Source organism: Hippichthys cyanospilos, chromosome 14 (assembly GCF_059441005.1).
Source record: "Hippichthys cyanospilos isolate Australia breed blue-spotted pipefish chromosome 14, RoL_Hcya_1.0, whole genome shotgun sequence".
In the NCBI taxonomy this organism is placed as follows: domain Eukaryota; kingdom Metazoa; phylum Chordata; class Actinopteri; order Syngnathiformes; family Syngnathidae; genus Hippichthys; species Hippichthys cyanospilos.
In genome coordinates, this window is record NC_142382.1 from 7,983,232 (window position 1) to 8,007,667 (window position 24,436).

Consider the following 24,436-nt stretch of genomic DNA (forward strand, 5'->3'; position numbering starts at 1 on the left):
TAGTTTCTGTCAGAGGGCTGCTATGACAGTGAAATCAAATTTTAGGTGTGTTCATCACACTTCCAACTAGTTTTGAAGTTAGAGCCCGGTAAGCACTGTTCAAAAGAGAGATTGGGAACAAAAAAAAAGTTTTAAAGATTGAAAACAACTTGCAAATTTTGTATTTCAAATCAGCATTTCGCCGGCCATACAAAATTATGCGGCAGGCCGGATCCGGCCCCCGAGCCTTAAGTTTGACACTTGTGATTTAACGTGCTAAAATGGCCCTTTTAGAAAATGCTAAAGGCTAAACTGATGAAAAGTGACAAGTGTGCGAGATTAAATCAAGACCCTTTTGAACGCCCCCCCACAGAATTCCATCCGGCACAATCTGTCCCTGCATAGCCGCTTCGTGAAGGTCCAGAACGAAGGGACCGGGAAGAGCTCGTGGTGGATGGTCAACCCGGACGGCGGTAAAGGGGGCAAGGCGCCGCGCCGGCGCGCCGTCTCCATGGACAACAGCAAATACATCAAAGGCGCCCGAGGCCGCGCCACCAAGAAGAAAGCCTCGCTGCAGGCCGCCCAGGACGGCAGCTCCGAGAGCTCGTCCAGCCTGTCCAAGTGGACGGGCAGCCCCACCTCGCGCAGCAGCGACGAGCTGGACGCCTGGACCGACTTCCGCTCTCGCACCAACTCCAACGCCAGCACGCTAAGCGGGCGCCTGTCGCCCATCCTGGCCAACCTGGAGCCGGACGAGGTTCCCGCCGACGACTCGCCGTTGTCCCCCATGCTGTACTCCAGCCCCAGCAGCATGTCGCCGTCGGCGGGGCCCGCCGGCCTCTCCGACCTGGCGGGCACCATGAACCTCAACGACGGGCTCTCCGACGACCTGATGGACGACCTGCTGGACAACATCGGCCTGACGGCGTCCCAGCAGCCCCCCGCCGACGAGGACCGCGACAAAAACCAGGGCGGCGCCGTCTTCACCTTCGGCAGCCCCGTGGGCAGCTACGTCCCCAATCCGCTTTTCAGCCCCACGTCCATCACCAGCCTGCGCCAGTCGCCCATGCAGACCATCCAGGAGAACAAGCAGACCACCTTCTCCTGCGCGGCGCACCTGACCCTGCAGGACCTCCTCAGCCTGGATTCCGGCAACGTCCTGCTCACCCAGTCCGACCCGCTCATGTCACAGGCCAGCACCGCCGTGGCCTTGCAGAACTCACGGCGCAACGCGTTGCTCCTGCGCAAAGACCCCTCCGCCAACCACGCGCAAAGTCCATCCGTTCCCGGCGGGGGCGGCCTCGGGTCCCCCGGGAAAGCCTCCCCGGAATTGCCCGGCCAGGACCGCTTCCCTGTCGCCGCCGCCGCCGCCGATTTGGACCTGGAGGTATTCAACGGCGCGCTGGAGTGCGACATGGACTCCATCATCCCCAACGAGCTGATGGAGGCTGACTGTCTGGACCTCAGCTTCGACGCCGCCCACAACACCAGCGTCAACCAAGGGGGCTTCAAGCAGACGTCCCCGCAGAGCTGGGTCCAGAGCTGAGGGGCTCGCCGGATGTCTGGAACGAGACCTCGAGGGGGAAATGAAAGTGTGTTCAATCGTTTTTATCATCGTTCCGTTTTTTTTTAAATTTGAGGTGTGACAATAAAGAAACAAGACAAGCTAGCCGCACGTTCGATTAGCTCGGTGCTTCTCAATTATATTTCGCCAAGTCCGTCCTAGGAAAGAGAAAACTTCACGCCGCCCAATGCGCTGACTAGGATGAAGATTACAAAGTGCTTGGGGCAAAAAAAAAAATCATTTTTTATCGCAATGACACTTCTCATAACAAAAACAAAGCCTTTGTGTTCCGCCCCACTATTTGCGAAGCGCTGGATTAGCTCAACGTGTGCAGCAACAGCTGCGTAATTGTTCTCTACGGAAACAAGGTTTTGCTCCGGTAAGTTTGTGGTACAGACAGTGAGAATTTAAGAGACTTTGACCACTGAAGTCGCATGTGTACAATACACATGTGGGCGCCGTTGGGTGTCATGGTGGTTGAAATTAACTTGCAAAATTTCCAGGAAGTATCACAAACATTATAGTGATGAGCGTAATGTTCAACATGTCTTATCGCTTTATTGCCATTTTACCGGAAACGTAGAATTAAAGGGGCTATGAGCGAGCTTTGGAGCTATGAGTGAGCTGTGTAAAAAATACACAACCAGTGTTAAGAATCAAACAATTGCTGCTGCTGATGCTAGCCAAACAATGGTAATTATCAAGGCATTGTGAGAGTACCTACAAGACAAAAGTGTAAAACAGATTTAATGGTATTGTAAGCGCTAATACAAAAAAAACAACAAATGACCAGTGTTGAGTCAACCAAAACTCAGGCCTAGCACTCTTTTGTCAAAAACAAATGTTACAAGCCATCTAACAGACATCTTTTTGCTATTATTATTATTTGAGACACTTTTTTGAGGGGGAATAATGTCCAAGTCACCCTGGGAATTTTTGGCTTCCAAGGTAGCTTCAGTGGCTAACGTCTCTGATGCGCCGATTTGTCGGGAATGACGGTGTGAAAGATCAGCTCAAATAAACTAAACTAGATTTTCTTGCAGATTATGTCCAACTAGCGGTCATGTAATAATGTGGATACATTTAACCTGTGAATTCATTAGTACTAACGTCGCAGGCTTTGGCTGTCTCTTTTTTTTTTTTGTCACATCTCACATGTTTTGGGTACTGTACTCTGAATTCTTATAATAACATCAGTGAACCTGAGCGATGCGTCGCACTGGAACTGGAAAGAAAAGTTGTGTTCGTCTCAGGGAAGATGATTCCGTTTTCTCGCGTCGACATTTTTGCCAAACAAGGGCTTGAAAGCCCGTTTACATGGGAGGAAACTAAAGGAGAATACTTGACATATTTTATTTATTTTTTTTTGTCTTTGAGAGACTGAAAGGAAACATTGACGCACACCAAATATGAGTATGTACAGCTAGCATAAGAAACGGACACATTGTATGCTTTATTTCTACGAGTCATATTTTGGGCTGTGTGTGTGGGGGGTTGTGATTATTAGTGACATCGTTGTGAAATTTAGTTCTTGAAGGTATGTGATGATACGATGCTGGCCCATAGCCCCTAACCATCATCCACCAAGCTATCCAATTATCTTTACGATACATGTAGCGGTTTGGCGCATAATGTGACCAAACACAAATACCCACTCGCCCCCGTGTCGACAACTTTGCCGAAAAATATATGAACATTGTTACTTAAAGCTAATGCTGCTAACACTGTTAGCTAAAGCTAGTCTGGGCTGACACTACAAAAGTGGTTCTTTTGCACTGCGGCTTCAGTCGAGATTCCTGGTTGAGGAACTACTATACGTGTGGGTGGTAAATATGTTCATTTGCTCTAAAGTTACATCACAGAGGGGTCAAAAATGTAAATGACCCCCTGACAGACTCGTTTTTATAAATGGATAAGTGAAGATTGACTTCACATGATTGCACTTGTTCAAAGTCCGTTTAACAAAATTCTGTTCCCTGTTTAGGTGTGTAAGGGAATTAAATTTGATACAACGCGGTTCTAATTGCCGCGTCAAAAGTAACCAAAACTGGGTGAAATGTCTAATCGAGCATTGTGTCCAAAATTTGGGATTATTTACAGCATATGAAGTGCATAGGCTGAGGATTTTGGATTGAGGTTTCAATTCATTAAGGGGGAAAGCCACATCATGTTTTTTTTTGTTGTTGTTTGTGTGTACAATTACGAGGTAATACGATGGGAGTTGGAGATATGCAGCTGTGCTTTGTTTACACTCACAAAAAAGGTGGCAAAAAGTTAAACATCTAGTTTAATAATTACCCCAAATGGTTCAAAAAGGGACACATCCAACTTTTTGGATTCCTCATTTATTTCAAAAAGAATTCATATAGACAAAAAAGGGGGTTTATTTTGTGAGAGACAACCTCAACGATTTGGGGTTAACGATCCAAATAGAGAAGAAAAAAAAAAAAGTGATGCCCCATTTTGGGTTATTCATTTTGCTCCAACCCCATTTGTCATGACAAAAATGTGACAACACTTAACAGTTCTGGGTCAATAATAATTCACATTGGTTCAAAAAGTGAACGATCCAAATTTTGGGGTCATTTGTTCAATCAAAACCTTGTTTGTCGTAAGCAAAATTTTGTGGACGACAACCCCAACAATTCTTGGTCAATAACAACCCAAACTGTTGAAAAAAGTGAGTCATCTAACTTTTTAATCCATTCATTTAATCCGACTCCCATTTATCGTGATAAAAATGTGTTTATTTTGTATAAGACAATCCCCGTAATTTTGGGAAAATAATAACCCAAATTGGTTAAAAAAAAAAAGAGACAAATCCAATTTTTTGGGTTATTCTTATTACCCAAAATCCATTTGTCACAACATACGTATTTATTTTGTATAAGACAACCCCCACAAGTGTGTTGATTTGTATTGTTTTATTGTTTATTCATGTGATCCAACTTTTGGGGTTACATGAATAACCCAACTCTGAGTCGTCCCTTTTTTTTTTTCCAAATTTGGGACTATTTTTAGAGTGAATGTTTGTTACGACGCTGTACAAGCCACTCCAATGAAGATACGATTTAACATAGCAGGCATTTCCCGTTGTTTAGATGCAAAATTTGGTCGATTATAAAACAATCCTAAATGAAAAGATGGGCGCATTAAGTATTTAAAATACAAACAGACAATCCAGATCAAACCAATTATAAGAATTGTTTACTAAAGTGTTTACTTCTGAGATGCTGCTTCCCCATTTTGTCACTCGTAGCGTAAGCAGCCCCAAAAATGGGATAAATAGCGGAGGAAAGTTTGCAATAGTATTTCTGCTGTTATCTGGTGACTTCTTGGTGCTATAAATGCGAAGATAGCAGGGTGCGGTATTTGCAACCCAGCCCCCACTCTCTTATCAGCACTGTAGCAGGTGCTGCCACCCTGTGGCGGGAGCCGGTATCTTCAGAGCCATTCTTGCCATTTCAAGACCACAGTACAGTATTTGAAAAGATTGCCAAACATTTCTGTGTATACATAGATAGAAATCGAGTAGATAGTAGGACGCAAAAGCTATGATAGGGGCAAAAAAAATGTTTTGTAGGACCACCAGGATTCATTTTTATTTATTTGTTGAACTGTGTCAAATAGCCTTTTTTGTTCAAATGCATCCATTTCAGCGTCCCCTTTTTTTTGCACCCTTTCAAGTCGAGCACTTTTATTTGATGACAATTTGACATTTTTTAAAGTGTTAATCATTCGTGTGCACTCTCATCGTCCCTTTCCTCTTGCTCCTACAAGAACAAAAATTGTGGTGTATGCCAGCTTCCCAAGAGACGGTGCATGTAAATAAAGCTTCGAGAGCCACTCTAGTAAATCTCTTTTTCTTGTGTGTAAAATTCAATTTCCCCCCAGAGGAATTGCATGGTTGCGGGTGGCCCGGGGAGGCAGTTTCCTATTGGCTGCCAGCCTCCGAGGTCCCGACCAATCGCGGCTCTGTATCCGAGAGGAACACAGCTGGGCTCGGCCGTGCATATTTTTACACATTTAGGGAGCTTAGTTTGTTGTCGCCATGGTAGCGAGAAGGGTCAAGGGAGGAGCGGGGAGGAGATGTTATTATTATTTTTTATCATATTTTGGATTCAGTTACAATTGCTAATGTAGTATTTGTCCAAATAATTGCTTGATTCATTGAGAAATGGTCTCAAAGTATTTTTTAAAAGTGACGTAAACAAAATTGAAAATCTTGCATTATTTATTTAGTTGATGTAATTCTGAAATGTGCAATTCCATTTTTGCACAGGCAACCCATCAGAAAAGACTTCAAGGGCCTCATGAGTTCCTATGCAAATGAGAGGAAATTTCAGTTAAAATAAAAACAAAACATCACACCCACAATGGAATTTTGATCATCTTTATTTAGGCCGCTTTCAACTTGCTTGTTTTTCAAGCATATCAGTGCCACACCCAGGAGGAAAATAAATGTGACCTCATTAATTGAGTAAATAAAGTAATGTGTCATATTTTTATTTGAATAGCTTAGCTTCTGCATGTCGTGAAACAAAATGAAGCAATTAAGTTTAAGTTGTCTATTTCATTTCAGTGTTGGTAGTTTGTTTTTTGTTTTTTGTTTTTAAAGGGGCAACATTCTTTTAAGCCAATGCTAATGCTGATTTTTGGCACAGCAAAATTCTAATAACCAATTCATAAATGATCCCTTATGAACTAATGAATAGATATGTACTACAGGCTGAATATTTTACCGTTTAAAAATACTTTCTTTACAAGACAGAAAGATTGGCTAAATATCTAGAGAGGAAATGTATACTGTATGTTCAGTATGTTTGTCAAAAAAAAATTGTTGATCTTAACCCATGCAATGCCAGGGACGTATTTTCATGTTTTTTAAGTGTCCTGATATTAAATCCCAGATACTTAAGTATTAAATAGATACGGAAGTACGTTAAGGACATTATTATCCAGATACTTAAGTATTAAATTGAAACTTACGTATCTGGGACTGAATGGCTGGACAAAAAAAAAAAAAAACGTGAAAATACGTCCCTGGCATTGAATGAGTTAAGGATAAAATATCAGATGGTTAATCAGCTGGGCTCAGAAAGCAAATTTGTTTTAATAAGATGCAAAAAGGATTCAAAAAGGTGACCTGAACCAGAATTGATGTGCTATGTCAAAACACACAAGCTAAACTTTGTATATTTGTTAATTGCATGTTATCACATGAAATTCGCCACATTAACGCATGAAATTTATCATTATGAATGCAATATTGAACTTTTTCGTAGGGGTGTGGTAGGAATATGCTTCTATAGTGTTTATGATATCAATTACAGGTTTTTTAATCATTTTTTCCCCTTCCGCTTCCCTATGAGTGTAAGAGAATGTCCTGAGGGTTGTTTTGCGGATCTGCGGGAGGTGTCAGGCTGAGCTCAGTTGTGCGGCGGCGGCGCTGTGGCGGTGGAGTAGACGGTCCCGGCCTGGATCTGGAAAGTGTGTCCTTGGATGTGGTGGCTGGATATGTGCTGGCCGGTCTGACTGATGGAGATGGGCCAGTTGACGTGCGCTTGCGCCACCTGCTGGGCGGGCCCGTGCGCCACGTGCAGGTGCTGGGCCGCCTCCTTGCTCAGGGTGATGACGTACATGGACTCGGACGGCGGCGCCGGCTGAGGCTCGGGAGTGGCGAGCATCTGGATCGGAGGCGTGACCGCGCTGATCTCCGGCGTCAGGCTGATGTTGTCCCCCGTCACCAGAAGTTGGATCTCCTGCGCCGAACTCGAGGCCAGCTCATACTTCTGGGCCTGCGTCAGATTTTAAAATACATTTTAAAAGTAGCAGCTATGAAATAATGCTTATAGAATATTGTTGAATTGTGCAAATATTTCTAAAATAATTCAATTGAATAACCGACTGAACATAAAATTTGTTTTATGAACTTTTATTTTCCTGAAACATTTAATTCATTCAATAAGGATTTGCACGTTTTTGTTTGTTTTTTTATTTAAAATTTCCAGTACCGATTGAAGTTCTTTCAAGTTCCCCCAGGTTCCCGTACCCCCATTTGAGATAGTAAAGCAGTTTGACGATTGTAGCTGCTATGACGCTATCTGACCAGCAGATGTCACTAGTGTGGCTGTTTTATAAGGCATCCACTCAGCCATGACTGTTTTTCCAAATAAATATGACAAAAGTTTCACAAGGCTTTGCAATTCAGCTCTTTTTGTAGCCGTCAGCTTTAGCACTTCAAAATTGACACGAAAATAATGTTCGGATTGATGGTTCTCATTCTCAAACCTTTTACTAGCTCTCCAAAGTACCACTCTGATGACCATCATTTTAGCCAATTTCTGCGGTAAAAAGTTAACATTTTGTCTATAAATAATTAAAGAACTAGATTTTTTTTTATATGCAAGTAAGACAAATACTTTTTTCACTTGCTCAAAAGGCTCTTTTTTAAAATGTTTGGTCATGTGACTACAAGCTGTGATTGGTTGTTACATGAGTCCTTGAGTACATGACATTTTCAGTCAACAGCAAGTTGAAAATGTACTTCTAAAACGGTATTATTCGATTTAGATTAAAAAAAGATAAAATGAAGTATTGACAAATGCTTCTTTTGACTAGTGAAAATGGCTAAACAAGTTACATATACCTTTAAAATCGAAGCACACTAGAATATTTTTTTAATCCCTATAAGACATTTAACTAGCCTTCATGACATTAGAACATTTACACTCTCTAAAATGCATTATAATTCACTTAAAACCAGGAACGTTCTACATCACTTTTCCTCATACTGATACTAGTACAAATACCTTTGGTGGTATGGATTTTTTTTAAATTTCTTTTCACACATAGACTAAACAAAAACACAGTTAACAATTTACTGATGTGTTAAACTGCTGTAGCATGGCGCCAACCACTGCAGAGGAGAACTTACTTGATGTGAATGTTTTTTTGCCTTTAAGTATCGGTGGCTGATATCATCAACCCCTGCCCATCAAAACCTACGTGTTTCATTTGTTTGTGTCCGACTTCTAGTTATTTCGTTAGTTTCTGTTAACTAATGTATGATAATTAGAGTCAACCCACCGGTGCCTGCAGACCGTCACCGCCACGTTCCTCCAGGGGCTCCTGTCCCAACACCTTCTCCTTGTTGTGAGTTTTGATGTGCGTCTTGAGGTTATCGAGGCGCGAGAAGGAGAGTCCGCACACGGAGCAGTTGAAGGGCTTCCAGCCCGAGTGAGAAGCCACGTGGCGGCGGTGGGCGCTGCGGTCCGCAAACGACTTGTTGCACACGCTGCAGCTGTAAGGCTTCTCACCGCTGTGGGCCAAAAAGACAGAAAAAAAATATGCATGTGGAAAACATTTTGCAAATATTTTATTCTAATGACTTTTTGGCATTGGTTGTATTTGTGTTTTCATTGAACCATAATTACTTAAACATTTATTTTAAAAATGTATATACTGTAAATGAATGATTATTTTTATGAGTGACTTGCTGTGACCTTCATGCAACAAGGCAAAAGTTCCATTTTTTTTTTAAATGCTTAATATTTGTTTTGCTTTTTTTTATCCGTGATTCCCAAAGTATAATACGAGTATCAATATTGGTATGTGGGTGCCCTCTAGTGGTACAATAGAAGAATCAAGGAATACAACTCTCATAATGGGCATGATACAGTAGCTTATATTTTTTTGTTTTTGCTAAATCCAAATCATACACGTTGAGTACAGTTGTAATATTTTTAACTCTCAACTAATTTGCATTTGATCATTTAGAAATGTTTAAAAAAAAAAAAAAACAGTCCCTGGCACCGGATGGGTTTCTTACATTTAAACAACTGAGTGATGGTATTTTTATTTTCTTATAATTATATATAAAATAAACTAATATTATATAATTATAAATAATACAAAATAATAAAAATAAAAATAAAAAAAATTCATATATATTTAAGTGCAGATGAATATTTGGGTCTTCTATGTTACTTTTTAAAATGTTGGTCATCTTGTGATACTTCATGTGGAATGCCCAGGCTCACTTGTGTATTCTGATGTGCGTCTGCAACGTGCTCTTGACGGCAAAACACTTCCCGCAGATCTCGCACGTGAACGGCTTCTCACCTGCCATGACAAATTCACAACCTGACGATTTAGCAATAATGAAGGTCATCGAGTGTTTGCAGATTTTTGCTAAAGGCAAATTTCATGGAAACACAATCTGTGCAAAGAACATCAGCAAAAAAAATTGTAAACATTTTGCTTTTAGGAAAAAAAAAATAGAAACCTATATATTGTACTTCACAAACCGCCCAGTAATAGGATATCTGAAAAGATTTTAAAAAATTAAACAGTCATGATTTTGAGCAATAATTAAAACGGCATTGTATGTCTAATGGGTCTTCTTTGGCCACTAGATGGCAGTATAATACACCAAAATAAGGTACTGACTACACGTAAATTTAATTATAAACAAGACTGGCATAGCTTTCAAACTGCAGTAATTGTCGTTTTTCACAGAGGATAAAGAAGATCTATCTGTGAGTATTGTGTGTTCAAATTTAGGTCGGTTTTTAGATTTCGCCATCCATCGATTCCTCCATGCGATGTATGGACATACCATGAACATAGTTCATGTGTCCCGCACTAGATCAAGTGACAATATGTGTGTGGTTGATTGGTTGGGAATTTTACCTGTGTGAGTGCGTAAGTGCTTTTTCAGCTGGGCTGTATCCCAAAACTTGCGCTGACATTGAGCACACTCTGGAAGTGATTTGCCTACAATTAATACAAAAATAATCATTAATAGTATCCATCATTTAGTCTTCAAGATTCAAAATTCAAGAGTTTTACTGTCATATGCATAGTAATACCACACAATAAAATTCTTCTTCTGTTCACTTCCCCAAGCAGGCTACATTAGACTACACAACCGAGCAAATAATGAAGTAGGCAATTGGGGGAAAAAAAAAAAACTAGGGCAGGGCAATATGAAAAAAAAATCTATCATTCATATTAAAGTAATTGATCAAAACAATGAATTTCCCAGCCCTTGAATACACACACATATGCTTTGATCTGACCTGTGTGAACCCTGTAATGACTTTTCAGCTGTCTCTTCTGAGTGAAGCTCTTCCCACACTGGTCACAGCAGAACGACTTGTTTTCTGTCAGAAGTCATATCAGATGTCAGATTTTTTTGTTTTGCTTTGACGATGTGTAGCTGGGATCGGCATCCTGAATGAGTAGCCCATTACTTGATGTGAGGCCAGCATCGAGCCACTACCGATATCTGGAATCGGTACTCGCGAATATTTTTGTGAAAGGATATTGCGATACCTTGGTGGAGGTTCATGTGCTCGTGCAGGCTGTGCTTGGTGGCAAGGACTTTGGAACACACGCTGCACACAAACGGCGTCTCTCCGGTGTGCTTGCGCTGGTGGACCAACAGCGTGTGCTTCTGTGTGAAGGCCGCGTCGCACAACTGGCAAGAGAATGGCTTCTCACCTGCGGGGACACCAATGACATCACTTCCTGCACAGTGGTATTTATTTATTCGAAAAATAACAAGAACGCTATATTATTTTAATTGGTGGATTTTGACAAACAGGTGATGCAGGACGTCACCTGTGTGCGTGCGTTGGTGAATTTTCAGGAAGATACGGTTTTTGAACGCCTTGCCACAGTCTTGGCATGTGGTCTCCGTGTCAGGGTGCTTCTTCTTCGTGGCCTTCCTCGCCAACTCTCCTCCTGCTCGAGCAGGAACATCTGCGCCCACTTTAAAGGCATCGTACTTCACGGGCAAGGTGATCTTGCGTCTTCCCGCCCGACTAGGCTTCTCTCCTCCATCAGCTACTTCCTGTCGCTCTTCAGTCTGCTCATCACGCGAGACACTTGTCGTCCTCTGTTTCCTGGCGAGCAGGTTCTTCTTGGCCCGGCCTTTCTTGCGTTGCCGGGTAGTCTGCAGCGCCTCGACCAGGTCTCCCACCTTCAGCACCCGAGCAGCAGCTAGGAGCTGCTCACCGGCGTCTTCCTCCAGGCACACCTGGGCACTGTAGATGAATTCCAGTACCGCCCCGCATGCAGCGGCGGTTATGTCGTCCAGGTGGTAGGTGGCGCCGGCGTGGGTGTCAACATCGATGGCGGTGAAGAGCTGCAAAAAGTAGTCACTGCTCGCCGCCAGCAGGGCCTTATGCGCCGGGAAGCGTTCACCCTCCGCCAGCAGGGTGATGTCGCAGAGGATGTCCCGCTTCCTGAGATGCGCCAATTTGCTCAGAATACTGGTCTTGTGCGACGAAGACGAGGCTGTCAGCGCCATCTTCCTCACTGAGCCTCTGCGAAATATAACAAAAATAAATGAGTGGCTTCACTGGCCATCAGCTTAAAAAAAATGCTATTACTAAAGAGATAGGCAATTAGTAAATTGAACTGCAATTTTGGCTTCTCACAAACATAAAACCATAAATGAATTCGATTCATGTAATAAACCGCATGGTGTATTTGCAAGTTTCCAATGTGGTGAAAGCACCCTGTATGCACCATATTGATTGTGCAGCAAGCTTTGTTATAATTTTTTATTATTACATTTAATTAATGACCTATTACCTTTATGTTATCACATACCTGAGCCTGCTCAAAGTTGTTTGAGACCAAAGTTGAAGTTGCCTATATAACAAAACACACAAAAAAAAGAATACACTTTACATATTTTGGTACTGGTTTAGAATGCAAATGCTGGCAGAAAAAATAGAAAATTAGAAGAGTTCCGGGGTAATGCTCCTTTAAATAATGACTATCCACACAAAAATATAGTGGTAATACTTACAGGTTAGGAAGAGAAAAACACTGATATGCGAAAACCTAATGAATAAAGTTAAATCACGATTTGCTTCTTCTAGTAAATGTCTGCATCCCAATACATGAACGGCTCCACACCGCCCCTAAAAGGCCAAGACGCGCACTGCTGATATATATTATTCTTATTTTGATTGCACTTGTGTTAATATAGTACCATTTTGGTATTAAACTATTTTCTAGTTGTTTAATGTTGGGTCTTGGAACCTGACATGTAAATGTGCAAAATCCCCAAAAAGGGGTTTTGAGCTAAAAGGTCAACTTTTCATGTTAGCCAACAACAACAAAAGCTTCAGCGCCGAACAAAACGCCCGCTTGCTCTATCAGAAAAAACAAAACTAAGACGAAACACCGACCTAAATAAAAGGCGTAGAACGATCGTTACAAGACGTTCTGTGGGGGGGCTCGGTGGAGCTTGCCAAGTTTTTAAATGAATAGTGAGCTGTTAGGACCTTACCGCTGTTAGGACCTTAAGGTTTTCTTGCTAACCGGAAAACGTTCTTTCGATGCGTTATCGCGAGAGATTTGCTCGGGGCGAGATTTCTGCATCAACAGACCTACAAACCATATGGATTAAAATTTGTAACGTGAACGTTTATTTGATCAGATTCACTCCTTGTTGAACACGGGTAGACAATCTTGTATGCGGATCTCTTCGAAAACATTAAAGCAGCAATCATTCGGCCAATTAAAAAAGGAATAAACAGTTCCACGATGGATATCAACGCTGAGCACAAAAACAGGTAAATGAATTCCTGAAAATCTGAGGTCTCGCAGGTGAAATGGAAGAATAAAAATGGTTTCCTTTTGCAAAAAGTTGGAGTTATTCCATATATTTTTTGCAATTTTGCATTAAAAGAGGTATGCATTTCTTTTTTGAGTTCCATGTCACCTTCGAGTTTCCGTATGAAATTGGAGTCCTGTCAGCAGCATTTTTAAAAATAGTTTGCTGATTACATTTTGCTGTTTACATACTGCATTCTCATGCAAACAACACGAAATGCAATAGCCAAGCAAATAATCTCTCATTCATGTACGAGCATTGGCTTTGTTATGCTTTCGAATTTTATTCATGGATAGTTTCATAACTTAACGTCGATTAAAGGTATTTGTGCATTGAAGGCATTGCATGCATCTTAAACATGAAAAAAAAAAAAAAAAAAAAAAAATATATATATATATATATATATATATATATATATATATATATATATATATATATATATATATATATATATATATATATATATATATATATATATATATATATATATATAAAATACTGAAAAACATCGGCCAAACGTTATACACATAGCTAACATTTTTGTTTTGTTCAGGCGTATCCTGCGAGTTGCGATGCCTGCCAAACTTTGAATTTACCCCCCGGGCATCCATTATCAAACATCCCATCATTTTGCCTGCTGATTGAGCCTTTTGTTTTCAACTCCAAACAAACTTGACTGGTTGGATAAGAGATTAACAAACCATAGTGGGAGTGGTTGACTTTTTTTTTCTGGAGTGTGGACCTCAAGGTTACCACTCGTCATCTCTCTTTATTTCATTCGCTAATTTGTAAGGAGTGCATTGTACCATGTTTGTGCACCAGAGTGTTAGTCCCCTTTCCACCAACAAATTCCTCCGGCCTAGTTTGCATCTCCACCGCAACTCATTGTTTTGGCGAGATCACGACGTACGTATCAGAAGGAGGCGTGGACAAAACAGGGTTCTTAAACATCATTGCACTTAACAGAAAATAAACCTTAAAATTCGTGTATATTTCTGTATCTAGGTATAAAACATCTTGCATGACGTTAAAATATACAATCAACATTTGAATATGTCAGTGAAAATTAGAGTGAAAGTGGTGTTGCTTATGAAGATGTATTTACCCTTTATTGTTATATGTAAAGCAGTTGAATGATGATTCTATTATTGTTATTATGTCCAGGCATTTTTTTTTGTATTTTTTGTATATAGTTAATATGGGCTGAATGCTGGAAGACTGATTAGCATGTCTACCTCACAGTGCAGAGGTTACAGGTTCGATTTCATCTCAGGTCTTCTTGTATGGAGTTTACATGTTCTCCCTGTGCCTGCATGCTCCATGTGGCGCCTGAGCTAAAATGAGTTTGAAACCCCTGCTCATAAAGCAGCAAACTGCATAATGTAAGCGCAGACCAACTGGAAGTATGCATTTCAAAATTAAATATAAAAAGGAAACAATTGCATAAAATAAAATAGGATGCATTCAACTTTCTTCAGGTTGCAGTTTCTGGTTAAAACTACATATATTTTTTTTGTTTATTAAAAATAAACATTTCATTCACTCCAAAATGAGTGAGCTTTTCTCCTTCTGGCTGTTTTTTCATATAAGTTCTGGCCTGAACATTTGTTAATGATTCTTTTTGCTTGATATCTAACCTTTAGACCTAATTGTCTTAATCTCTCTGTTTATGTTGCCATTTTGTACTTTGTCCTTGCTCGGTTAACAAAATAAAGTTCCCTTCACGATTCTGTTTCTAATTCTTACACCTCATATGACATTATTACATTTTTAAAAAGGTTCAAAATGCATTTGATGGTATATTTTTGGAAATGTCACATTTTATATATATATATATATATATATATATATATATATATATGAACAATCGTGTGGTGTACAGTACTTTGGAGTGACCTCTCATAACTTGCCTTTTGCTCCAGAACGAGAGGAGTGAAGGTGGCGGTGGTGGGCGCAGGGGCTGTGGGGTTCTCAACAGCCGTGTGCATTGCAGAGACCCTCCCCAGCTGCTCGGTCACTCTGCTGGCCGACAAATTCAGCCCAGAAACCACCAGCGACGGCGCCGCTGGCATCCTGTTTGCCAAGCAATTTCCAGGTGGGCACAAAAGTGTTGCTGGAGTTGCGTCATTTGGAAAAAAATTGCAAATAACTGACAACCATATGTGCATTGGAAAAAAATATCAATAAGTGGATATACAACACCAATAAGCATTTTGTATAAAAAAGCGGGTGAAGACTCTCCTAAAAAAGAACAAATATAAATCCATTGTGTATGTAAAGGTTAAAGATAAAAAATGATTAGGGACTGACCAGTGTCAGGCTGATACCTTAATTAATATTAATTAATATCTTAATTTTGAAGGATTGGTACTCGGGATGCAAGCCTTTATTAGCATTGTCTGCTTTCATCAAGTAGCTGGGGGGGGGGGGGGGGGGGGGGGGGGCAGTATAAAATGTACTCGTAGTAATAAGTGACTACTCAAGAGTTTAGTATTTGCAGTACCTACCTGATAGTATCTGTCTGAATAAATGTGATATCAGAAATCTATGATAATCACCCTATATACATAAAGTGGGCAAATAAAATACAGAAGTAACTTAATTTACCAGTTTGATTTATTGCGTGACGCAATTGAGTTCAAATATATTTTCCACATGGATTGAAGATAAACAGGCATGGATGGATCAGAATTGAAAGACCAACCTACCCCCCAATAAAGAGTTATGTTTATCAAAAGAAATAACATCTAAGTTGTTGGGTGTTTTTAAAAGAAAAAAACACATCTAAATTAAAGCATGGCTGATATGGATTTTTTTAGGGTGATGATGGTGCCAATGTATGGCAGAGGAAAATTCTAATAACAGTTTTGATAAATTTATAATGAATAAAATAATATTGTTCCATAATACTCGCAACCAAAAATATCTACCATGAACTTCATGCAGAACATTTGATTGTTTTACAATATTTTGCACTGGTATTTTTACAAAGCGAAAAATATGCAAAAATCGTCCATTGCCTAATTTTTGATCTAAAATTGACCAATGAAATCAGGTAGTTGTTTTATTGTTCGATAAATAATAAATACTGTACCCCTACTTTTGCACCCTCATATATGTGCTAGATATTCCTTTGGAACGCCAAAGAAGCTGGTTCCGAGACAGCTTTGAGCACCTACTGGCCATCGCACAGTCCCAACATGCATCCGAGGCCGGAGTCTTGCTCAGCTCTGGGTAACGGTCAAGTGTTTTGTATCCAAATACCCCGCGGATCAGCACTTACAATTCTGGCATAGGTTGAAGTTTTTTTGCGGCAGGGCTTATTCTCTGTATTTAAAGAGTCAAATAAACATTCATCAAATCACAGGATGTGCAGGACTATACAAACACACACACAAAGTTTTTGGATCATTTCATATGTGACCCAATGACATTATTGCTGCTCCTTGCAAACAAACACAACAGGAGGCTTAACTGTGATGTGATGTCATCGTTTTTTGCTCTCTCCCACCAGCTACCAAATCTTCAGGGAACCCCCTACCGACAAGCGGCCCTACTGGTGGGACACGGTGTTAGGCTTTCGCTTGATGAGCGAACGCGAGCTGCGCCGCTTTCCCGAGCACACGTTTGGCCAGGCCTTCACTACCATCAAGTGCGAATGCTCCAATTACCTTCCCTGGCTACGCGACAGGTCTGTTCAACCGCAACTTACATGACCAAACTCACAAAACTGGTGACAGGCCGTGATTGGGCAGTAAGTGAACCCTGACCAACTGTGATGTCATTTTCAGTCGACAGCAAATGGCAAAATGACCGCCCCCTGAGATGGATATCAGTAGATTTTGCTGATTAATATGCAGATATGTATTACTCAGAATCAGAGACTTTATATATATATATATATATATATATATATATATATATATATATATATATTATATATATGTGTGTGTGTGGATCTATGCATATCCATTATTATTACATAATACATTCCGACAAAATTCCGTTATCGTTTACATTTTTGACACACCAATATTTTTACTTCTATTGCCAAAAATGAAAGCTAGCTCCAAATATCGGTCTATTTGACCACAAATAATTAATATTGGCCCTGATAAGACCACATTGGTCCATCTTCAACTCATTCAATACTAGGGACGTATTTTCATGTTTTTTTTTTTTTTTTTTTACCCAGAGTTCAGACATTCAATCCCAGATACTAAAGGATTGATTTATTACTTAAGTATCTGTAAATAAATGTCCTTAATGTCCTTAAGTATCAATTTAATAATTAGTACCTGGGATTCAATGACCTTAATGTACTTAAGTATAGATTCAATACAGTACTTAAAGTCTGGGATTTATCTGGACTTAAAAAAACATGAAAATACGTCCCTGGCATTGAATGAGTTAATATTAATGAGAATGCCATGTTTTTAGACTAGAGCTCTATTCCACGTATTAGGGTGAAAAAAAAACTGACATTCTTTTTCATGTTTTTTTGAGGGGGGGGCAGACTAATTTTTCAGATATTTTTTTCTTGTTGGAACTAATGTATTTTGCTATTTTAAACGATTTCCCATTTTCTAAAGATCAAGGACTTTAGAAGATAGTTGACTGAATAGTTACTTCATAGTTTGAAGTTGCGTTCGTACCCAGATTCACAAAAGCTGGCGGAAAAGTGGAGCGGAAGAAAGTGTCGAGTCTGGAGGAGCTGTGCCCCGACTATGACATCGTCGTCAACTGCTCTGGCTTGGGCTCCAAGGAGCTGGCAGGAGATGACGGGGTCTATCCGACGCGCGGCCAGGTCCTGAAGGTGGACGCCCCCTGGCTGCAACACTTCATCCGCGATAGTGACGGGAAAACTTACATCTACCCCGGCTCCCGCTACGCCACCCTGGGCGGAACTCGGCAGGATGACGACTGGCGCCTGGGGATCGACCCCGAGGAGGCGGACTCTATCCTGGAGCGCTGCGCCCGATTGGAGCCGTCCCTGCGCCGAAGTAGATTGCTGGGGCAGTGGGTGGGGCTTAGGCCTTCTAGGAAGAATCCCAGGGTGGAAAGGGAGCTACGCCGGCTGGGCGGTGGTCGTGCGGCGCACGTGGTGCACAACTATGGCCATGGGGGCTGGGGTGTCTCCCTGGCCTGGGGGACGGCCGTGGACGCCACTAGGCTGGTCAGGTGCTGCCTTCAAGAAATTCACCCGCATGCCAAACTGTGATCTAATGTTGCCGGTTGCATGGATTAAAAAAAAAAAAGAAATTTACCAAAATGTGACTTACTGACATGGATAAAACATAAGTACAAAAAGCCTAATGGCCTAATGAAATGATTTTTTTTCGACCCCAGATTTCAGCCTCTGCAATTTGAAAATTGCTTTCTACTAATTTGCAACATCCGTTTGATTTCAATTGATTGTTCTGCTCTACTAGCTATAACACAGTATTCTGTTTTTAACACCTTATAGCACCGGTGTCAAACTGTAGGGGGCAAATCCAGCACACCTCATCATTTTATGTGACCCACGAAATTATGACTTGAAGGTTCTGACTAAAATATCAAATTTGCAAGTTATTTTCAACTTTAAAAACGTTTTTTGGGGAAACAACACGCGTTTTTTTGTTATTACAGTAATCCCTCTTTGGAACAGGTTTTCCTAGTCTCAAAACTAGATAAATGTCCGATTATCATATTTTAAAATGATTTGAATTCAGAGTCACGATGGCGCTCCGTCAGAAACTAGAGGTACAATTTGGCCCACGATTAAATTGGGTTTAAAACCCCAGCCTTAAAGTATAAACTAATTTGGGGCTGCTTTCTGGGCTTCTTTGAGAAGTTGTAAAAAACATTAATCAATTTATTCAACAAAATTGAAGGACCCTCCTTAGAAAAATAAATAAAGAGCTTGGCTAGCTTTGTCAAATTAGTTCATTTGAAAATGCAGTGAAAAGAAAAAACATTTTTTTTATTCCCCTCACACACTAAAAACAGTCAAGTACGTCAATACTTTACAAGTTGAGGCACATGATTAAAAAAAACCTCGTGTAAGGCTACACTAGAATAAGAAAAGTCTTTCAACCAAAACGCTGTACATTTTTTCTTACATTCACTTCAGCCTTCAAAGTCACCCTGCAGTTCATATGTTTGGGCCGAGCCACTCCACACAACAAAGAATGAAGTACAAGTCCACGGGGAGAAGAAGAGTACCATGCAAAGGAAGACTTCATAGTGGGGCCGGGCTGTGGTTACTGTTGTTGTCCAAAGGATCGCTGCTCTCGTAGCAGCCCGAGTCTCTCGGCGAGTCACCCGACAGGACATGGGTCTCCGTCGTGGACGCTTTCTCCTCGGGGAAGCTGCTTGACTCCGGATCGCTGCTGCCTGGAATGCGACTCAGTTACATTCCATACAAAATGCACTGTGCCTTTAAAATTGTTTTTGTTTTGTTATTATTATTGTGTGATCTAAAATGACCAAACTGACCACACAAATAAACAGCTAACCAGCCAAATAACCAATCGAGCAATTAACTGACAACATTTTTGTGATCTACGAGAACCAATCAACAAATCAACTTGTAACTAACAACTAATTAAATGATCAACCCAATCAACAAAAATTTTAAATGGCATATGAAAGTCTGGCTACCCTGTCCCAGTTTGATTTAGTATCCCTGGAGTGTCTTACACAACTGGTTAATGCAGCAAAGCCGACGTCCTGCATGCTCGACCCGCTTCCAGGCAAACTCGTCAAAGAGTTGTTCCCGATCTTGGGGTCGTCTGTCTTGAATATTATCAACCTGTCACTCTCCTCTGGCATTGTACCTGAAGCTTTTAAGACGGCCGTCATTCAACCATTACTTAAGAAACCACACCTAGATCCTGAAGATCTCGCTAACTATAGGCCAGTGTCACACCTTCCGTTTATCGCCAAAATTCTCGAGAAAGTTGTAACACAACAGCTTAGTGATTTTATGATAGACAACAATAGATTTGAACTCCTTCAGTCAGGTTTTAGGGCCAACCACTCAACTGAGACAGCCCTAGTAAAAGTGACGAATGATCTTCTCTTAGCCTCGGATTCCAACATCTCATCAATATTATTACTGCTTGATCTTAGTGCCGCATTTGACACTATTGATCATCATATTCTTATAGAACGTCTTAGATCATGTGTTGGTATCTCGGGATCAGCACTTTCTTGGTTCAGATCTTACATCCTGGGAAGGACGCATAGTGTCTCTTATGGCGACGCAATCTCTGAGTCTTTCTCCGTCTCATGTGGTGTCCCGCAGGGGTCAGTACTTGGCCCCTTACTGTTCAACATCTACATGATTCCTCTCGGCGATATTATACGTAAACATGCTATTAGTTTTCATTGCTATGCTGATGATACCCAACTCTATATGCCCTTAGAAATAACGGATCCGTGCAAGTGCAGTAAACTGGAGGCTTGCCTTGCCGAGATTAAACAATGGATGTCTTCCAATTTTCTGCTTCTCAACCCTAATAAAACTGAGATGTTATTTATTGGCCCTGCTCATCATCAGCACCTGCTTAAGAATACCACGCTGAACCTAGAAAACTGTATTATTTCCCAAAGTAGTTCTGCAAAAAATCTCGGCGTGATATTTGACTCAACTCTCTCCTTTCGAACACATATTAATAACATGACAAGAACGGCGTTTTTTCACCTCCGCAATATAGCTAAAATTCGCCCTATTCTTTCTCTTAGCGATGCAGAAACATTAATTCATGCATTTGTTACGTCGCGCCTAGACTATTGCAACATTTTGTTTTCTGGCCTTCCCATGTCTCACATTAAAAGCCTGCAGTGTGTACAGAATGCAGCGGCGAGACTATTGACAAGGACGAGAAAGTTTGATCATATTACTCCGATTCTAGCTGACCTGCATTGGCTTCCAATACACGTGAGATGTGATTTTAAGGTGTTGTTAATTACTTATAAAATTTTACACGGTTTAGCTCCTTCCTATCTCGTCGACTTAGTATCACCTTATGTTCCGTCCCGACAACTTCGATCACAAAATGCCGGTTTGCTATCGACCCCACGGGCTAAAAAGAAGTCTGCGGGATCAAGGGCATTTTCCATTCGCGCGCCAGTACTATGGAATGCCCTACCTATGGAAGTTCGCGCAGCCACCTCGGTAGAAATCTTTAAATCCCGACTAAAAACACATCTATACTCAAAAGCATTTAGTTAAATTAGCCTGTCTGCAGCCTTCTTCTTTTTTCCTGCCCCCCTCTTCCGGCCGGGAGAGGGGGCTAGCTAGATGGTGAGGGTTGACTTGACCGCCTCCATTGGGTCCTGCGCTGGTCGACCATCACGGGTTAGGAGTCTAGCCGTCTGCGGTCCACCTGGCTGGAATGCGGGATGGTTCCTGCCCAATGGCTTTGCCTGCTGTCAAGACATCACTGCACTATATAGCACAATATGTTTTCTGTAATTTATATTGTTTCTGTGTTCGGTACATGCAGCATCCACTTCAACCTGTGGGCCTGGAAGGGGGCTCCTCCCACCTGTGGTCCCTTCTGGAGGTTTCTGATTTTCCCCAAATTGGGGTTTTTGAGTTTTTCCTTCCCCTTCTGGGAGCTTTGACAGGGGATGCTGTTGTGTACCTTACATTGAAAAGATGTCTCTGTATGACCTCTTTTCATTCTGTGAAGCCCTTTGAGACTTCGGTGATTTAGGGCTATATAAATAAAATTTGATTGATTGATTGATTGATTGATACTAACTAACTAACGTTTGTTTCAGTTATCTGGCCAACTAAAATGACTGACGAAAAACTAAGAGGACCTACCTACCTAACTGATGTGTAAGACCCAACTAATCAACTAGCGAAACACAAGCTCTATACTATCACTATCTACTGAGTAACCAATCACAAGATCCAAATAAAATTATACTAACTAACATTGGTTGCAGTTTTCTGGCCAACTAACATGACTGATAAAAAAACTACTGTACCTAACTGATGTGTAATATAGCTAGACCCAACTAACTAACTCATTTGTGATCTAGCTAACGAACCAACCAAAAACTAGGCAACAAACAATTTAACAAGCAGCTAACGTCTAGCAATCACAATCCAAGTTTTGCATGATCCATCTGAGTAACCAAATACACAATCCAAATAAACAAACCATTGCCCAAATAAATAAACCAGCTATTTAATAATAAACTCCAATTACCTATTCAACAAACCACCGCCCAAGTAAGTAAACAAGAACAAACTTGACTAAGCATTAGCATGATCATTGTTGGAATGTTGTGGTTTTTGTAAACACACAGCAGCCGGAGCAGCGTCACACATTGAACGTTCCATGAGACGTGTTGGCGAGTTGCATCCTCACCGTCGTAGTCGTGCAGCAGCTGTACGGCGGTGAGCAGCACGGCTCTGTGCTGGGGGTCGGTGATGTGGAGCTCGTCCAGGTCCTCCTCCTCCAGCAGCCGGAAGGTGTCCAGGTCGTCGTAGCCGTTGAACAGGAAGGTGGGGAGGTGCTCCTGTCAAACATATCACCGTGATCATCTCAGTGGCGATGACCGCAAAGGAACGCTTTCTTACTTTGAGCTTGATGCGCTCCAGAAGCTCGTCCACAGACTGAGGTTTGGGCTGCCGGGCCTTCCTGCGCCTGCGCTCCGTCTTCTTGGGCTTGGACTGTTCTGGATCCAGCACGTCTACGTAGATGAATTTAAAGGTGCCCACTTTTCCTCTCAGCATGCCCATCCAAGTGCCCATCGGAGGCTTGCTGATCATGTCGATCACATCGCCGCACTAGATGAGCACACCCCGCCGGGAACAAGGAGTTTATTTTGATCTTCTTCCACATAACTGACTTTAGTGTCCCATTATCTTGCTTACTGATTCAACTCTTTTGTCTGTGATCCAGCTAACAGACAATTGACTTAACCACCTAACCATCGATTGAGTAACATACTAATTAATTGAGTATATTGTCACACTATCTTGCTTAGGAAACATGTTCTGTGTGTGAAAACAAACAACTACCTCATTAACCAACCACTCACTAAATAATCTACTGACTGATTAACTAACCTGTCATATGACTAGCTTGCTTGCCAAAAATTTGTGTTTGAGCTAATCTGAACTAAGCAGCCAAATAATTAAAGAAATAATGACCAACCCGCTTACTAACACACGATCCAATCAACCACCCACTAACAACCAGACCAATAAATCACTCATTAAAAACTAACCTATCAAAACAACTTCTGTGTTACACATCGGTTTTTATGTGATCCCGCTAAGTAAGCAAATCACTCAAAGGCTATTTGTTGAACTGACAAATTCAGTAACAAACAAATCTCTTTTTCATAATACACGATTCCAGGTATTGACCATTAAAAAGTTCCAGGTGCATTTGTTTTTGTTTTCCATAGTCACCTTTAGTTTGAGGGAGTCGGTGTCGTAGGGGCTGGGCGTGAAGTCGGTGTGTACCAGGGCACGTCCGCAAAAGGGTCCGCAGTAAGGCAGCTCGTCCTCCTCGCCGTCTTCTGACTTGACGCTTTCTCGGTTGCTGTTGGACGAGTCGGTGGTTCCCACCGTCTGACCGCCTGTTCGCAGCCACACAACAGTGAGGGCGTAGCTCTCACCTCACGTTTTACCCACACATGCACGTACTCATGGAGCTCTGTCCGCTGAGGGAGCTCCTCAGGCTTTCCACAGAACCTCCAGGCTTCAGCTTGGCTTTCTCCAAGGGAGAGTTCAATTGAGGAGACTGAGGGCAGCTGGAAACCCGGTCCGGACTCGACTGTCGGGATGAAAAACATACAAACAACTTTGACATTCCGCCATATTTTGTGAAATAATAATCAATTATTAATCAAAGACTGTTTCTTAATCGCAGAGTGCATCATTGCTTCAATAAATAAAAGCCTCCTTTAAAAGTACCACTCCTCTTCCTCATTAGGGTAAAAAAAAAACAGGCGATAATAGATGCAAGGTGAACTCCAGTGCTAACCAACACCACAGCACTTAGTACTCAAAATGACCAGCTCACAATTTTTTTGTGTTGTGATAAGCTATCGAATCACAAACTAGCAAGAGATGACAAAAAATGACTTGACTCACTCTTACTCAACTACTTACTGACCAACTAAATGACTAGAAATATAACGTGTGCGATTCAAATGATGAGCAACTAATTAAGTAGCTAACAACAAAGGCAACTTAATGAGTAGCCGATCAAATTAACCAATCACAATGGACCACG

The 24,436-nt window shown here is 41.3% G+C and overlaps 4 protein-coding genes across 12 annotated transcripts in view; 2 read left to right on the forward strand and 2 right to left on the reverse strand.

Annotated features, from left to right (window-relative positions):
- foxo3a (forkhead box O3A) overlaps positions 1-6,166 on the forward strand; it is a 9,369-nt gene extending 3,203 nt beyond the window's left edge. Inside the window, exon 2 of the mRNA XM_088432633.1 lies at positions 353-6,166. Coding sequence (XP_088288759.1) covers positions 353-1,525 — 1,173 coding nt within the window. The 3' untranslated portion in view covers positions 1,526-6,166. The remainder of the gene's footprint in view (positions 1-352) is intronic.
- On the reverse strand, positions 5,923-12,888 carry zbtb24 (zinc finger and BTB domain containing 24). Of its 6 annotated transcripts, none has more exons than XM_088432636.1 (9): positions 12,855-12,888; positions 12,167-12,208; positions 11,171-11,877; positions 10,883-11,050; positions 10,627-10,710; positions 10,238-10,321; positions 9,586-9,667; positions 8,633-8,864; positions 5,923-7,341 (listed from the first exon to the last, which is right to left on the reverse strand). In XM_088432636.1, the coding sequence occupies exons 3-9, from the start codon at positions 11,859-11,861 to the stop codon at positions 6,973-6,975; spliced, it is 1,710 nt and encodes a 569-aa protein (XP_088288762.1). In that variant the 5' UTR covers positions 11,862-11,877; positions 12,167-12,208; positions 12,855-12,888; the 3' UTR covers positions 5,923-6,972. The 6 variants fall into 6 exon arrangements, with proteins under 6 accessions (XP_088288762.1, XP_088288763.1, XP_088288761.1 ...); XM_088432637.1 differs by having other exon boundaries at positions 12,149-12,208; positions 12,855-12,878; XM_088432635.1 differs by lacking the exon at positions 12,855-12,888 and adding an exon at positions 12,754-12,825.
- A 57-nt stretch (positions 12,889-12,945) lies between these two features.
- ddo (D-aspartate oxidase) lies at positions 12,946-21,918 on the forward strand. Its single transcript, XM_088433111.1, has 5 exons — positions 12,946-13,140; positions 15,104-15,276; positions 16,307-16,415; positions 16,696-16,872; positions 17,841-21,918. Exons 1-5 carry the CDS (start codon positions 13,112-13,114, stop codon positions 18,400-18,402), a joined length of 1,050 nt encoding a protein of 349 aa, XP_088289237.1. The 5' UTR covers positions 12,946-13,111; the 3' UTR covers positions 18,403-21,918.
- sash1b (SAM and SH3 domain containing 1b) overlaps positions 19,092-24,436 on the reverse strand; it is a 30,475-nt gene continuing 25,130 nt past the window's right edge. For 3 of the 4 annotated variants that reach the window (XM_088433109.1, XM_088433107.1, XM_088433110.1), the window contains 5 exons: positions 23,845-23,974; positions 23,608-23,777; positions 22,768-22,977; positions 22,514-22,706; positions 19,092-19,559 (listed from right to left, as the gene is read on the reverse strand). In XM_088433109.1, the coding sequence (XP_088289235.1) occupies positions 19,405-19,559; positions 22,514-22,706; positions 22,768-22,977; positions 23,608-23,777; positions 23,845-23,974 (858 nt within the window). In that variant the 3' untranslated portion in view covers positions 19,092-19,404. The remainder of the gene's footprint in view (positions 19,560-22,513; positions 22,707-22,767; positions 22,978-23,607; positions 23,778-23,844; positions 23,975-24,436) is intronic. The other variant, XM_088433108.1, reaches the window with a different exon arrangement.